The sequence below is a fragment of the Ctenocephalides felis genome, unplaced genomic scaffold (assembly GCF_003426905.1).
Source record: "Ctenocephalides felis isolate EL2017-DRISC unplaced genomic scaffold, ASM342690v1 CF-g0.4_SCAFFOLD_00845, whole genome shotgun sequence".
Classification (NCBI taxonomy): Eukaryota; Metazoa; Arthropoda; class Insecta; order Siphonaptera; family Pulicidae; genus Ctenocephalides; species Ctenocephalides felis.
The window spans coordinates 9,999,959-10,017,242 of record NW_020536999.1 but is presented as its reverse complement, the minus strand read 5'-3'; the positions used below and the strand labels follow the sequence as shown (position 1 = coordinate 10,017,242).

Sequence of the window (17,284 nt, the reverse complement as noted above, 5' to 3'; positions counted from 1 at the left end):
AATGCACAAATAAGTATGTACTATCTGGTTTGGAAATACAAACGGTGCGTCACTCAGCCCAATATAATTTTTTTCCTAATTTTCCATTATCATTTTCCTTTATTTTTTTAGCTCATCGTCCTCGCAGCCACTCTTGCTTTTGCAAGTGCTGGTGTGCTCGAACATCCTGCTCCAGTGGCTGCCTATGCTGCTGCTCCAGTCCATCATGCTGCTCCAGTAGCTGTCCACTCCAAAACAGTCTACTCTTCAGCTCCATCTGTATCCACAGTTTATACATCTCAACCAGCTCAAGTTGTACACAAGGAGGTGCAGACTTATGCTGCTGCTCCAGCTGTACATTACGCCCAACCTGCTGTTCACTATTCTCAACCTGCTCCAGTAGCTTATGCTCAACCACAATATGTTCAACAACAAGTACACTATGCTCAACCAGCTGTAGTTGCCAAGGAAGTACATGCTGCTCCAGTCGTTTCCAAGACTGTTCATTACCAACAACCTGCTGTACACTATGCTCAGCCTGCTCCAGTAGCTTATGCTCAACCAGCTGTAGTTACCAAGGAATTGCACGCTGCTCCAGTCGTGACCAAATACTCATCAGCAGCAGCTGTGTCTTCCAGCTACTCCCATGCTGTACATCCTGCTCCAGTTACCAAAACTGTCTACGCTCAAGCTCCAGTTGTTAAGAAGTACATGCTGCTCCAGCTGTCCACTACGCCCAACCTGCTCCAGTAGCTTATGCTCAAGCTGCTCCAGTCGTTGCCAAGGCTGTTCACTATGCTCAACCTGCTCCAGTAGCTTATGCTCAACCTGCTCCAGTAGCTTATGCCCAACCTGCTCCAGTAGCTTATGCTCATGCTGCTCCAGCAGTAGAAGTACACTCTAAGACTGTGTATGCTCAAGCCCCACAAGTTGTAACCAAGACTGTGCATGCTGCTCCAGCTGTACAATACGCCCAAACTTATGCTGCTCCAGCTGTTGCTAAGACTGTGGTATCTCACCAAGCTCCAGCTGTCCAATTACGCCCAAACCTACGCTGCTCCAGCTGTCCATTACGCTGCTCCAGCTGTAACCAAGACAGTAGTTTCTTCCCCAGCTGTCCATTACGCTGCTCCAGCTGTAACCAAGGCTCTAGTCGCCCCCCCAGCTGTCCATTACGCTGCTCCAGCTGCTGTAGCCAAGACAGTAGTTTCCTCCCCAGCTGTCCATTACTCTGCTCCAGTTGTGAAGACCGCCGTCGCCTACAGCCCTGCAGCAGCCGTGTCTCACTCCACTTTCCACGGCGCCCACGCCCAATACAACTGGTGAACAGTTGTAAAGGAGCAAGAGCAGGATGATTGCGACGGTGCCATCATTATTGAGGATCAACAAGTTTTCATATAGAGATATATCTATTTATTGTTAGTTACGACAAATCATTTTAAATAAAATTATAAAAAAATATTTGTTGTTATTGTGGAATCGATTTGTTTTACATAATTGGTGCCAAAATATTTTTGTGGAATTTGGACACATTGGGTAAAGTTATCATTCTTTGGTAACTATTTTTGTAATGTAATTACAAAAAAACTAATGCCAAATTTTTTTCTGTTTTACCGGAAAATTCTTGTCGTTGCATTGTCATGGCAACGCTATCTTAGGCTTGTTTCTCGTTAGTGAATATGTGGAAAAGTCTGCTTTATGATCAGTCGTATTTTACATATGAACAATCAAGGAAGAAATCTTTGATAATGCAGTTATCATAACAATTCTTCTTTGCTTGGTTATATGTAAAATGTTTTTCACAGTTTCACTTACAAGAAACAAGCATAAGATCCTTTTTTTGTGGAATTGGCCACTTTTAGCGGCAACTTGCAGAAAGTTATTGTTTTTTGATGTCTTTCATTGGAGTATTTCTTATTTTTATTATCTATTGAAAATATATTCCTAAATTTAAAAATTTGAATATGAAACTAATTCTGAAATTTTCAAAAACTGTGAAAATGTCTAAATTCTAACTTTTTAAAAATGATGCATTTTTTAAGAAGGTATGAAAGTTTTATATATAATATATCAAATTTTACTTTTTTTTTTTATAAAAAAAAAAACAATAAATGAAAATTACATTTAAATTAAAAATAATTAAAAATAAACTCCTAAATTTAAAGATATTTTAAAACTATTTGAAAATTGTAAAAATTTCTAAATTCAAATTTTTAAAATTATGTATTTTTTGTTCAATAAGAAGGGATTTTTCTATTTTTTGAAAAACATTAAATAAAAATTGCAATTAGATTTAAACTAATTCAAAATAAATACCTAAATGTCAAAATATTTTGAAAACAGCTCAAGTTTTCAAAATTGTAAAAATTTCAAAATCCAAATTTATAATTAAACAATTAATTTTTCTAAGTAAAACTTTCTAATTTTTAAAAACGATAAATAAAAATTACATTTTGATTTAAAATAATTGGAAATGAATTCCTAAATTTAAAAATTAGAATTCTAAACAAAATTTTCAATTTTCAAAAATTTCATAACTCAATTTTTTTTAAATTATGATTTTTTTAAGTAAGGAATGAAAAGTTCTATTTATAATAGTTTTTCTATTTAAAAAAACGATAAATAAAAATTACATTTTCAATTGCAAATAATTAAAAATTATTCTTATAATATATTAAATAATAATTAATAATTTAAAAATATTTTAAAAATTTGAATATAAGACAAACCGTTGTATTTTCAAAAAATGTCAAAACTCAAATTAAAAAAAAAATGATGAATTTTTTAAAGTGAAATGATATATTATAATGATTTTTCTAATTTTTTAAAATTACATTATGATTTAAAATAATGAAAACAAGAAAAAAAATCATTGAAAATTTATAATTAAAAAAATGTAAAAAAAATCCAAACGCCAAATTTAACATATTGAAGAATATATTAGAATTAATTTTAAAAATTTCAAATTTCAAATAACTAACTTTGAAAAAAATTTGAATACTTCAAAATTAATTAAAAATGAAAAAAATAATTTTATACATTTTTTTAAATTTTCAAAAATTTAGCGTTTATTTTTAAAGGATTTTTAGACACTTTTCGATTTTTAAAGGTTTTTTTTTGGGATTTTTGGGTCTCCTCCTTCTTGGTGATACGTCGTAATATGTAGAATTATCCATCTACCCCTCCAAACATCACGTGTATTTTTAGTTACTTAAACTTTTCCGAACGAATTTACGAAAAAAAGTAATTTTTTTGTTTTTTCCGGAAATTTGGATAAAAAATATATATACTTGATATCTTACTAGATCTTTCTTCAAAACGTAATTTTTCTGTCAAACAACCCCCGTCCTCCCTTAAAAGTCTCGCGTCAATAATTACAAACTTATGCAATATTTACAAAAAAATATAGGCATTATTAAACAATTAATTTTGTTTTCCAGAAACAAATCCGCAAACTAAAGAAATAAACTAAGTGGATAACATAACTTACCTTCGAACGCACTCAACATACATCGCTCTCTTATCTTATTCTTGACAAGAGCCTGAAATAATATCTATTATTATTGATTACGGCTTGCTTATTAATAAATAAATAAATAAATAAATAATTAAATATTGTATGTTAAAAAAAACAGGCTTATCCACTATTAACTATTTTTTTAAACCTGTCAATCACATATTCAAACTAAACAAAAAACTAGAACTGGTTCGAAATGAAAGTGAAACCGCCATTCAGTCGGTCAATTACCATTTTGGATAATTTCGGGCGGTGGCAACGGCACCGCCGTTTCCGATTACCATAAAGTGACAGACAAACGAACATTTAGATGAAATAAAAAACTAGATCCAGATCTATCTTAATGCTAAATGTTGATTGTTGAATTTTATTATGAGAGATCTTGTCGGAGTAAGGTAGATAGACAGAGAGCTGGTGGTCATGTACGGCTTGAAGGAAAAGATAATTGTGGAGTCAATTCGCCACTGGGCGTATCTACTAATTTGTAAACAATCAATTGTAAACACTTGTCAGCATTCTCTGCTAAATATAATTATTTTTATAGATTGCAGAATGAAAATAAAATTAAAAAAAAAATCTCGGATGAAATAGGAATTTGTGGTAATGCTATGTTACGGGTCTATATTCGTATGAGTTGGTAGTAACAGATTGTCTGAACGATATTTATTTGCTATTTTGATTTTATCCTAAAATTGGAACCATAATTTTCAATAACTAGTAGTGCATGGTATCGTGCCTTAAGACAACTTTCCGTACGTACCGCAATTTAAAATATTCAAAAGGAAAGACAAATTAGATTTTATTTGATAATTTTGATTTTTTTTTCAAACATTTTGAAAACATTTGAAATATTTGATTTTTGAAAAAAAAATTGATAAGTTGCTTTCTTTGAAAATTATTTTTAAGTTTATAAATTATTCGTAAACTTAGAAATTAAATAATTTTTTTTTCGAAAGTTGAAAGAAAATTCTAAAGAAACTCAGAAAATTCTGAAGAGACTCTAAAAATTCTGAAGAGACTCTGAAAATTCTAAAGTGATTATTCTAAAGTGAAAATATTAAAGTGAAAATTATAAAGTAAAAATTCTAAAGTGTTTTCTAAAGTGAAAATTCTAAAGTGAAAATTTGGAAGTGTTTTCTACAGTGTAAATTCTAAAGTGAAAATTTTAAACTGTTTTCTAAAGTGAAAATTCTAAAGTGAAAATATTAAAGTGAAAATTTTGAAGTGTTTTCTGAAGTAAAAATTGTAAAGTGAAAATTCTAAAGTGAAAATTCCAAAGTGAAAATTCTAAAGTAAAAGTTCTAAAGTGAAAAATCTAAAGTAACAATTCTGAATTGAAAATTCTGAAGTAAAAATTCTGAAGTAAAAAGAGACTCTGAAAATTCTAAAGAGACTCTGAAAATTCTAAAGAAACTCTGAAATTTCTATAAAAAACTCAAAAAAATCTAAACAAACCCTAAAACTATTTATTAAACTTATTTCCAACCGCCAAATGGTATTTTTTTTACTTTTTTTCCTGGATATTTAAAACCGCTAGAGCTGCCTTTGGCAAAAACCTGATAAATTCTTCATTACATTAATACAAGCAAAATGTTTTTTGAATCATTCAAATCGGATACTCAGTTCTCTCAAAAACTCGATTTCTATTTTCCGCACTCTTTGCTCCGTATCTCCGTAATGGCTGAATCTGCTTTTGCCAAAAACTAATCATCAATAGGAATCAAATGTTTTTTGAATCACTCAAATCGGTTTCTCCGTGGACCTGAAATCGTGGACAAAAATTTGTATCCGCACACATATACATCCGTCTATAGAAATGAAGAAATGAAAGAACTATAACCTGAACAAAAACGTTTCGTGCATCTATTTACTATATCCGTTGTAACTTTCAAACTATTTATTTGATTTAAATGAAATATTCACCAAATTGGATGAATGGTAATATATATGTATACATATATATATATATATATATATATATATATATATATATATATATAATCACCAAGAGTCTATTAACCCATTTAGACTAGAACAAATGCATTTAGCGATCTAGTTTGACTACTATTAAAAGTGCAAAATGCAAATTTCTTGCCCACTCTTGTTTTTTTTTACTTAAAGACAGATTCGCCAAATTTATTTTCGCCAAAAAAAAAAATTAGTATATATATCGATACGATCAAATTGATTTTATCATTCGATCAGTTTCAATTATTCAGAACAATTCGAAATGGCTTTTAAGGTAAAATTAATAATAATAATTAATATTAATAATAATAATAATATTAATAATAATAATAATAATTATTATTATTATTATTATTATTAAATTAATAATAATTTGCATTTGTTTGGTTTTGTTTGAATTGTAAGTTAAGTGGTTTGTGTATTTGCTAGTGAATTAGTCGTGACATCCAGTGTTAATACGAGGAATCAATATTATAGTTTATATATAGTTTTAGATTTCATTACGATTTTAAAGTACACCGAGTTGTTATAGGTCATTATGATGTTAGACAATATTGTAGATAATTTAATTCTGAACAAATTTCTTATACACATCATTTGTACTCATCGAACGGTTTAAGATTTATAAAGGATATAAGCAATGAATGATAAAGGATATATATTTATATTAGTACTCTTAGCATAGACTGTCTATATTCCGAAGCGATTTTAAAGTATACCAAGTTGATGTAGGTCATTTTGATGTTAGACAATATTATAGATAATTCAATTCTGAACAAATTTCTTATACACATCATTTATGTCCATTAAACGGTTTAAAATATATAAACGATATAAATGACAAATTTTCTGTGTGCCTCGAATAAATTTCTAATTTCAATATTAATTTTGAAGTATACCGAGTTGCCATAAGGTCCTACAATATTTGACAACTTTATAAATACTTAAATTTTGCACAAATTTTCTAAACGCACCATCAATATTAATCGAATTGTTCAGAAGTTACAAGAGATGCATTTAACAAATGCACTGTCAATACAACTGGCATTAATTATAATTTTCAATGGCGATTTTAAAGTATACGGAGTTGCTTTAGGGCTCTATAATATTACACAATGTTGTAGACAATTTAATTTAGTACAAATTTGCTGAATATTTCATTTGAATCGGATAAATAGTTTAAAAGTTACAACGGATTTAGTAAATAAATGCACCAAAAATTTTTGTTCAGGTTATAGTTCTTTTCGCTGCCGCTCTTGCCGTCGCAAGCGCTGGTGTGCTCGAAGCTCCTGCTCCAGTAGCTTATGCTGCTCACACATACGCTGCTCCAGCTGTACACTCTTACGCAGCTCCAGCTGTAGTAGCACACTCAGCTCCAGTTGTACAAACTTATGCTGCTCCAGCAGTCCACACCTATGCTGCTCCAGCTGTACACACTTATGCTGCTCCAGCAGTCCACACTTATGCTGCTCCAGCTTTGAAAACCCTAGCCGTACCTGCTGTCTCTAAATCAGTCTCAAGCAGCTACACAGTTCACTCAGGATCAGCAGTACATGCTTACGCTGCTGCTCCAGCTGTTGTCGCTCATTCTGCTCCAGCTGTAGTTGCACACTCTGCTCCAGTAGTACAATCTTATGCTGCTCCAGTAGTACAATCCTATGCTGCTCCAGTAGTGCAATCTTATGCTGCTCCAGCTGTCCACACCTATGCCGCTCCTGCTTTGAAAACTGTAGCTTCTTATGCTCCAGCTCATGTGAGCTATGCTGCTCCAGCAGTCGCCAAGACTGTCTACGCTTCTGCTCCATCTGTTTCAAGCAGCTACTCTTCGACTGTGCACTCCACTCCAGTTGTACACAAATATGCTGCTCCAGCAGTCGTAGCACACTCTGCTCCAGCAGTACACAAATATGCTGCTCCAGCTGTTGTTGCTCACTCTGCTCCAGTAGTACAAACTTATGCTGCTCCAGCTGTCCACACATACGCTGCTCCAGCTTTGAAAACTTTCGCTGCTCCAGCTTTAAAGACTTTTGCTGCTCCAGCTGTTTATTCTTCTGCTCCAGCTGTTTATTCTTCTGCTCCAGTAGTCAGCGCCTATGCTCCAGCTCATGTACAAACTTATGCTGCTCCAGCAGTCAAAACAGTTGCTTACGGACCTGCTCCAGCTTGGTAAAAGGGACTCGACTGAATCATCGCACATTTATTTAAAATTTTGTAAACAAATTATTTATTTAAATCCGAATAAAACAATATCTATATAAATATTTATTTTTTTGTGGCGAATGTTGACGTGTCCGGACCTCCTGATCATTGGTATATAGTTGGTTGATGGTTTCTGGGGAACGGCTGAACCGATTTGAATGATTCAAATCTAAAACTGCGACAAAATAATGTATTGTTCATGCACGTTTAAATTATTTGCTGGTGGTTTTTTAGACAACTGTTGAACCGATTTTAATGATTGAAAAAAAACATTCGATTGGTATGAACAGTGTAATTAAGTTACTAGTTTTTAAGAAAGACAGGTCCAACAGTTTCGGAAATACAAAGCTAAAACTGCGAAAAAATAATGTAATGCTCATGCATTACGAAATGGTTTGCTGACATTTTCTAAACAACGGCTGAACCGATTTGAATGATTCAAAACACATTTGATATGTATATACCGTGTAATTAGGTTACTAGTTTTTAAGAAAGACAAGTTCAAGGGTTTCGGAGATATAAGGCTAAAACTGCGATAAAATTATGTATTACTTATGCACATTTAAATTGTTTACAGTTGTTTTTTTAGACAACGGCTGTGCCGATTACAAAGATTAAAAAAACATTCGATTAGTATGAACATTTTAATTGGGTTACTAGTTTTGGGGAAAGCAGGTCCAAGGGTTACGGAGATATAAAGCTAAAAAAAAAGCTGCGACAAAAAAATGTATTGATCATGCACGTCGAAATGGTTTGCTGCCATTTTTTAAAGAACTGCTTAACCGATTTGAATGATTCAAAACACATTTGATACGTATATACGGTGTAATTAGGTTACTAGATTTTAAGAAAGGCAGGTCCAAGGGTTTCGGAGATACAAAGCAAAAACTACGAAATAATATTTTGACTGTGCGCGTTGAAATGGTTTGCTGACATTTTCTAAAGAACTGCTCAACCGATTACATACATTCGACTGGTATTAACAGTATTATTAGGTTACTAGTATTAAGAAGGCAGGTCTAGCGGTTTCGGAGATACAAAGCTAAAACTGCGTGAAAACAATGTATTGATCATGCACATTTTAATATGTTGACAGGTATTTTTTAGACAACGGCTCAACCGATTTTAATGATTCAAAAAACAATCGATACGTATTGACGGTGTTAATAGGTTACAAGATCTTGGGAAAAGCAGGTCTAAGGTTTCGGAGATAAAAAGCTAGAACTGCGAAAAAATAATGTATTGATCATGCACTACGAAATGGTTTGCTGTCATTTTCTAAAGAACTGCTGAACCGATTTGAGTGATTCAAAACACATTTGAAAAATACAGACGATATGAAGCATTTATGAGTTTTTGGATAAAGCAGGTCCAGCGGTTTCAGAGATGCAAAAGCTAAACTTGCGTGAAAACAATGTATTGATCATGCACGTTTAAATGTTTGCAGAGTTTTTAGATCAACGGCTTAACCGATTTGAATGATACAAAAAACATTGTGTAGTAAAGACTATGTGAAGCGTTTGTGAGTTTTTGGATAAAGCAAGTCCATCTGGTTTTGGAGATTGAGCGCAAAAACTGCAGAATACTAATATTCAAATTTCAGTCGAGATATTTTGCTAGCATTTTCTAAAGAACGGCTCAACCGATTTGAATGATTCAAAACACATTAGATACGTATAGAAATACTATATGAAACATTTGTGAGTTTTTGGTTAAAGCAGATCCTCCTAGTTTTGGAGATTGAGTTTAGGGTCGTCGAGATGTTTTGCTAGCATTTTCCAAAGAACGGCTCAACCGATTTGAATGATTCAAAAAACATTGTGTTGATAAAGACGTCGTGAAACGTTTGTGAGTTATGGGAAAAAGTAAGTTTTGCGGTTTCGGAAGTGCGTACCAAAAAGTACAAATTCTCGTGGTAAATGTTATCATAACATTCTTCTTTGCTTGTTCATGTGTAAAATGCGCCTGATCGCACAGCAAATGTATAAACATTTTGTCATATTTTCTAACAAAAAACAAGCATAAGAAAGCGTTGTCATGACAACGCTAATTTATGAGCCAGGGATTTACTTTACTAATACATACATACTGGGATTTACTTTACTAATACATATTTTTTAAAAATCAAACAAAATCAAAACTTTTATTCAATTTATTAAATTCTCATCCCTTACAAAATAATCCCTCAAACCCTTATAACATATGTAACAAGCGCCTCGATAGACATAGCAGATCCCTTCAAATTCCTCAAGCTCTTCCCACAAATTTGTCTTGAGGCACGATGCTATACACCACTAGTTTTATGATATTTTAACAAATTTAAGTGTCTTATATTATTATTATTATTATTATTATTATTATATTATCAAGCAACGAATAATGTTATGATAACAGAATTCTAGTTGGTGCACTTATAATAACATTCTTTCTTGCTTGTTTATATATAAAATACGCCTAATCGCACGGCAAATAGATAGACATTTTCATACCACGAAGCGTTGCCATGACAATGCCAGGTATTTACTTTACTTATACATATTTTTTAAAAATCAAACAACCTCAAACTTTTATACAATTTATTCAATTTTCATCCCTTACAAAATAATTTCTCAAACCCTTATAACATTTGTAACAAGCAAATATATAAACATTTTCACACCACGAAGCAAGCATAAGAAAGCGTTGCCATGACAACACTATTTATGTGCCAAGTATTTACTTTACTTATGCATCTTTTTTAAAAATCAAACAACCTCAAACTTTTATTCAATTTATTCAAATTCTCATCCCTTACAAAATTAATCCCTCAAACCCTTATAACATCTGTAACAAGCGCCTCGATAGACATAGCAGATCCCTTCAAACTCTTCCCACAAATCTTCTTCTCATCATCCTCGACTTCTATCGCAAAAGTGTCACCAATCCCTCCAATTATTGCTGGAACTTCCTGAGGACCGGTATTTACAGTGTTGATAGAAATAGGCATCGTCACAGACATCGCCAGCAGGCTCATTATAATCAGCAGGAAAATTATGCTGATTATTCCTATCGCCCAATCTGAAATCGGCTCCGAATTATTCGCCGGAGGTGTATAATCGATGGGGTAAATTGGTCTTGGTCGATTGATAATGGGGTTGGGGTTGGTGGTTGGTGGTGATTGTATTTTAGAAGTAAAGGGTTTGGGGTTGTTTGGTGTTGGTGGTTCGGGGCGTAGCGGATTAGTATCTGGAAAAGAAAGAGTGCGCGTAAGGTTAAAGTAGAAGTTATTTAGTCTGTACTTTATATTGATCGTTTATAAAATATAGTTGGTATTTTTGTATTTAAAATTGAAAGAAAAGGTTTCAAGAATTATAATTTGGCAAATTAGACTAGGGAGAAACAAAAGCGAGATCCGAATTGACACTTGAATTTATTTGTTTCCTCCGTGCTGTCACTATATGAGCCTATCTGTCCAGTAGAAATTATAATAAGGCTAAGTCAATATTTTGCAGCTTTAAATAATTTAATTAACTTTTAGCTATTTTATTAATTATTTATTTATCATTTATTTATTTACTCTAAACTTATTTATATGGTGGTATTTAGGTGAAAATAAATACATCATATAACGATTTTTAATAGTGTTTATAGTAATATGGTGACACTCGTCGTGATGCACACATTTATTAGTGTCATGAACCATTATACGCATTTATATAATGTTAAATTATAATTTTATATTTATAATAGCATAAAAATATGTATAATTTACAAACAATAATGTAATTAAAGTCGTACTTCAAATATGACATGATCGGTTTGTCATTGTGAATTATAGCATTTAACGACTTGAATCTTCATTAGAGAAATGAAGTAATTGCAAAATTCTATAAATTCGTTCACACACAGGATTATGCTAAACGCCTAAACAAATATTGTTTACTGATTATGTAAAAATTGTGTTTGAAGAACTCATGTAATTAAAATTAACATACATTAATTGACTGCTTGTATTTTTTTTTTACTTTTTCGCTGGCGATATAAAGTTGCGTTTATTTTTCTTTATTTTTAGTTTGCTCGTCAGTAGAGTCCCCCTCCATTTTTCATTTTTAGTTTGGTTGTCAGTAGAGTTTATGAATGCAAAATGATTTTCAAACGACTTCTTCACAAAATTACTACAAAAAATATTTCAGAATTATATTTACTACAAAAATAAATACAACGAAATAAGAGACTCTACTGATGAGCAATTTAATTTTGGAAGAACTTTCCTGAAAAATCGTTATAAAAAAGGACTCTACTGACAAGAAAACTGGTTTTCGCACACTTTTTAATAATTTCAATGAGAAAAAAGGACTCTACTGACGAGCAAAATGATAACTGATCGATTCTTTAAAAAATGAAACAAGAAAAGGGACTGTACTGATGAGCAATTTAATTTTTGAAGAACTTCCCTGAAAAGTCGATATAAAAAGGGACTCTACTAATAAGACAAATGATGTTCGCACACTTTTTAATAATTCCAATAAGAAAAAAGGACTCTACTGACGGGAAAAATGATTTCCAAGGTATTTCTGACAAATTTTAAGGAGGAAAAGGACTCTACTGACAATCGAACTGATTTTCTTACACTATTCGATAAATCCAATGAAAATAAAGGGACTCTACTGACGAGCAAAATAACTCCTGAATGATTCCTTGACAAATACAATAAAAAAAGAACTCTACTGACGAGCAAACTGATTTCCAAGGAATTTCTGATAAATTCTAAGAAGAAAAAGGGATCTACTGACAATCAAACTGATTTTCTTACACTATTCAATAAATCCAATGAGAAAAAAGGGACTCTACTGACGAGCAAAATAATTTCCGAAGGATTGTATATTTATTATTACCGTATATTCTTGCGCCATATGTGATAGCAGACTTGTAATTTTGATGGCAATTTTTTACTGATAATTTGAGTGTCAAAATCAACAATTAAATAAATATTTTGATGCAAAATTAATCTTGAATAAATATTTCGTTAAACAGTCCACATGGATTTAATTAGAGGTTAAGTGTGTTATAAATATTTTTAAGTGTCATAATAGATGGCGCAAGCATTTACTTAATGACATATGTTAATAATGAATATAAGAAACTTTTAATTGAATTGCGGACTATCTAAATGTTAATATTAAGATCTAAAACTTTCAGAGAATTTTTTTTAATTTATTTGGAAGCGTTTGAGACTTTGGGAGCAAAAATTCCTAAATGTCCATATTAAGGACCACCCTGATTTTTAATTTTCTTTGCTCTTAGATCTCAATGCTTTCAAAGTAATAAAAGAAAATCCTCTAAAAGTTTTAGCTCTTAATATTAACATTTAGACAGTCCGCAATTCAATTAGAAACAATTAAATTTTATATATATATATATATATATATATATATATATTTACCTGTTCATCTAATAAACATGAAGCACATTTTAAACTTGCACTCAGTACAAATATTAATAAGAATTTTAACTTCATTTTTTTAAATTAATTATTAAAGTAATTTAATTATAATATTATTCACATATACTTATTCATCAGATATATTTGTTTATTTATTTTTTATTATTTAATTTAGTTATTTATTTATTTTAACTTTAATTTAATTATTTTATTTTTCATTTATATTTATTTAATTTATATTTATTTTATTTATACTTATATATTTGTTTTTCAATTTATTTGTTCAAACATTTGTCCTTTTGTTTGTTTTTTAATTAATTAATTTATTACCTGCTATTTATTAATTTATTTAATAATTAATATATTTGTTTAATTGTTTAAGAATTTTTATTTATACATTAATTTTCTATTATAATAATTATTACTTTCATGTATTTAATTCAGCAAGTGTTATTATTATTTTAATTCTCAATTATTTTTTTTATTTAAAATATTTATTTAATTATTCAAATATTTATTCACACTCTTTACTATTTATTTATCAAATTAATTTTTTTTTCATAATAATTATTACTTTCATGTATCATAATTCATCAAGTGTTATTATTATTATTATTTTTATTATTTTTTCCAATGTTTATTCTGCACTTGTCAAGTGCGTTATGATAAAAAACACTTTGAATTTTGTTTAAAATGAAAATTTTTAAAGTTCACGTCACGTACTTTGACGTGACGGCACGTCCAGCAAATTGTCTTTGAAATTTGAAGGCAAATGCATGTTGACATACTTTTAATGATTTATACTTTATATATATATATATATATATATATATATATATATATATATCATTTCTTTAAAATCTCTTGTTTAGTTTGCTCGTCAGTAGAGTCACTTTTTTCTCATTGGAATTATTGAACAGTGTAAGAAAATTGTCTTACAAGTGTAAGAATAGTGTTTGTTAGTCAGTAGAGTCCCTTTTCTCCTTAGAATTTGTCAGAAATCCCTTGGAGATCAGTTTGCTCGTCAGTAGAGTCCCTTTTCTGGTTGCATCGTTCAAGGAATCGTTCAGAAGTTTATTTGCTCGTCAGTAGAGTCTCTTTTCTCGTTGCATTTGATTAAAGAATCTTTCAGAATTTGTTTTAACTCGTCAGTAGAGTCCTTTTTCTCGTTGCATTGTTCAAGGAATCGTTCAGGAGTTATTTTGCTTGTCAGTAGAGTCCTTTTTATGGTTTCAAGTGATTTCATGGAAATTTATGAGAGTACTTTTAAAAGAATAGTTTGCTTTCAGTAGGGTCCTTTTTACTCGTTTGAATTTTTAGGCAGTCTTTCGAATATTTTAAGAGTAAATATTGAAGAGTGCTTTTGAAAGAACTGTTTGCTCGTCAGTAGAGCCCATTTTCTTGTTTAAATTTGCTGGGAGTCCTTCAAAAATTTTTTGCTCGTCAGTAGAGTCCCTTCTCTTGTTTCATTTTTGAACAAAATTTTTGGTCGACAATAGAGTCCCTTTTCATGTTGCATTTTTCAAGAAGTCGTTCGGAATTATTTTACTCGCCAGTAGAGTCCTTTTTATCGGTGGAATTTGTAGAAAATCGTTTAGTAATCATTTTGCTCGTCAGTAAAGTTCCTTTTCTTGCTGCATTTTTGAAGAAAAAATTTTGATCGTCAGTAGAGTCCTTTCTATCGTTGCATTTCTCAAGACATTGTTAAAAAATTATTTTATTTGTCACTTTTCTAGTTAAAATTTACAAGACACTTTTCTGAATCACATTGTTTGTCCCTTTACATTTTAGGGAGTCGTTCGAAAATTATTTTTGCTCGTCAGTAGAGTCCTTTTATCGTTGAAATTTGTAGAAAGTCGTTTGGAAATCATTTTTCCATGAGTAGAGTCCATTTTTTTGCACTTTTTAGGGAAAATCAGTTTGTTTGTCCGTAGAATCCCTTTCCTTACTGCATTTATTAATAATTTTTTCAGATATTACTTTGCTCGTCAGTAGAGTCCCTTTTCTCCAAAGATAAAAAATATCACTCACATTTTATCTATGGATCAAGCAATCTAAATCTGAACAAAGTGAATTGGGTTTTTGTTTTGTTTTTTTTTTGCGATGACATAAATATCAAATTTTTAAATTTTTTAAATTATTTTTAAATTTCTGTTTTTGTATTTATTATTTTTTTGGGGGGCATAAAAATGCGGCAACAGCAAAAGGTGGCGCAGTTGGCGAAACAAGTTTTACGCTCGGTAAGATAATTTACACAACTGTTGAAAATTCAAAAAATTACCCAGGCTAAGCACAGTCTAAGCGCCACTCTGGTACAAATGTTTACCCAAGTGCGTTTAGACTGCTTACGTACCGGAGCGCTTTTCCAATTTGGACTATTGAAAAATGTGAAAATGCCGCCAAGCCAAGCACAGTATAAATGAAAACACACCGCACACAGAATTATTTACAAATGCTGTTTAGACTGTGACTAGAAGGGAGCACTTTTCCAATTTTGTGAAAATTAGGCAACAATATTTTTTTTTGAAATTGTATTCGAAATGAAATGACGATTGTTCTGGAGATAATTGATTTATGATTTACATTTACTCTACTGACGAGCAAATTAAATATAATCATAGAGGATGAAGAAAGGACTCTGCTGACAACCAAATTATAATTAAAACTTAGAAAACAAAATAAGGACTCTACTGATGAGCAATTGAATATCAACTTAGACGATGAAGAAAAGTCTTTACTGACGAGCAAATTAAATATAGACAAAAGATAAAAAAGGACTCTACTAATTAGCTAATTAAATTTTAACCTAAATTTAGGTAAAGTACTCTACTGACAATTAAATTGGATATAAAAATAGATGGCAAAAGACTCTACTGACGAGCAAAGAAATATCGACATGGAGAATAAAAAAGAACTCGACTGGCCTAAGTGGTAAAAATTGACGAGCAAATTAAATATCGACCTAAAAGACAAAAATAAAACTCTACTGACGATCAAATTAAGACTTTGGAAATTGTAAATAAAAACCTGAAACATTTGCTGCATTTGGACTCTTAGAAAGGAACACTACTGACGAGCAAAGTAATAATCACATGTTGAGGATCAGAGATCAATGACTTTTGGAAGAAATTAGCTCAAAAATTGCTCTTTATATATATATATATATATATATATATATATATATACGTATATTTAAAAAAATCTAAAACACCTGTTTCAAGTGATTTAGATGTGCAATAAAAATAATGCATATATATATAAAATTATTACATCTTATTTATTTTTCATAAAATATTTTTGTAATTTTGGATTAAAAATTCGAATAAAAAATTACCCATGCTAAGCACAGTCTAAGCGCCACTCTGGTACAAATTTTTTTGCAAGTGCGTTTAGATGTGACTATGCGGGAGCGTTTTTATAAATTTTGTGAAAATTATTGAAAAATGTGAAAATGCCGCCGAGATAAGCACAGTATAAGTGAAAATGTCGCACAGAATTATTTGCAAATGTGTTTAGACTGTGACTATACGGGAGCATTTTTTCAATTTTGTGTAAATTAGGAAACTTTTTTTTTTTTTGAAATTGAATTCGAAATGAAATGACGATTGTTAATTTTCTGGAGATGATAAATTGATTTATGATTCGCATTTGATTTGCTCAGATATAACAGGATAGCAAAAATAATGAAAGTTACAGTATTTGTAATAATATATTTGAAAACGTTTAAAATTTCTCTAATATTTTATTGCGGTACGGGAAGTTCCAGCAATTTGCCTTAAGGCACGATGCCGTACACCATTAGTTAATATTTGTATTTGTTATGATAACTGCATCATCGAAGATTTTGTTATCATAACATTTCTCCTTGCTTTTTTATATGTAAATACGCCTGCCTGATCGCACGACAAATAGTTAGACATTTTCACAGTTTCACTAACAAAAACGCATAAGATAGCGTTGCCATGACAATGTTATTATTTATTTTATTATTTCCAGAACCAGTTAGCACCATGGGATTACTCGAGGGTTCGCATTCGACAAGGATTTGTAGTAGGGGCCACTTTGGACAGACCAACAACCAAGGGAAAGTTCTTCAGCTTTTTCGGAATACCCTACACGGAATCCCCAACCGGATCGCTAAGGTTCAAAGTAAGTATTTAGCCGAAAAACAGTATTTTTCTAATATTTACCATTTACCT

At 31.0% G+C, this 17,284-nt stretch overlaps 3 protein-coding genes across 3 annotated transcripts in view; 2 read left to right on the top strand and 1 right to left on the bottom strand.

The window, feature by feature from the left end:
- Positions 1–15: 15 nt before the first annotated feature.
- LOC113377675 (larval/pupal cuticle protein H1C-like) lies at positions 16–1,305 on the top strand. Its single transcript, XM_026618072.1, has 4 exons — positions 16–27; positions 112–616; positions 703–941; positions 1,003–1,305. The coding sequence occupies exons 1-4, from the start codon at positions 16–18 to the stop codon at positions 1,303–1,305; spliced, it is 1,059 nt and encodes a 352-aa protein (XP_026473857.1).
- Positions 1,306–5,726: 4,421 nt separating this feature from the next.
- On the top strand, positions 5,727–7,634 carry LOC113377668 (cuticle protein 16.5-like). The gene is made up of 2 exons (XM_026618059.1): positions 5,727–5,738; positions 6,696–7,634. The coding sequence occupies exons 1-2, from the start codon at positions 5,727–5,729 to the stop codon at positions 7,632–7,634; spliced, it is 951 nt and encodes a 316-aa protein (XP_026473844.1).
- Positions 7,635–10,469: 2,835 nt separating this feature from the next.
- The window catches only part of LOC113377658 (juvenile hormone esterase-like), an 18,092-nt gene continuing 11,277 nt past the window's right edge, over positions 10,470–17,284 (bottom strand). Inside the window, exon 6 of the mRNA XM_026618048.1 lies at positions 10,470–10,888. Coding sequence (XP_026473833.1) covers positions 10,470–10,888 — 419 coding nt within the window. The remainder of the gene's footprint in view (positions 10,889–17,284) is intronic.

Excerpts from the sequence above, each read along its gene's own strand:
- LOC113377675 (XM_026618072.1), top strand. Across the intron at positions 617-702 it reads AGCAGCAGCTGTGTCTTCCA|CTGTCCACTACGCCCAACCT; the intron begins GCTACTCCCATG and ends ATGCTGCTCCAG. Across the intron at positions 942-1,002 it reads CTGTGCATGCTGCTCCAGCT|CTCCAGCTGTCCAATTACGC; the intron begins GTACAATACGCC and ends TATCTCACCAAG.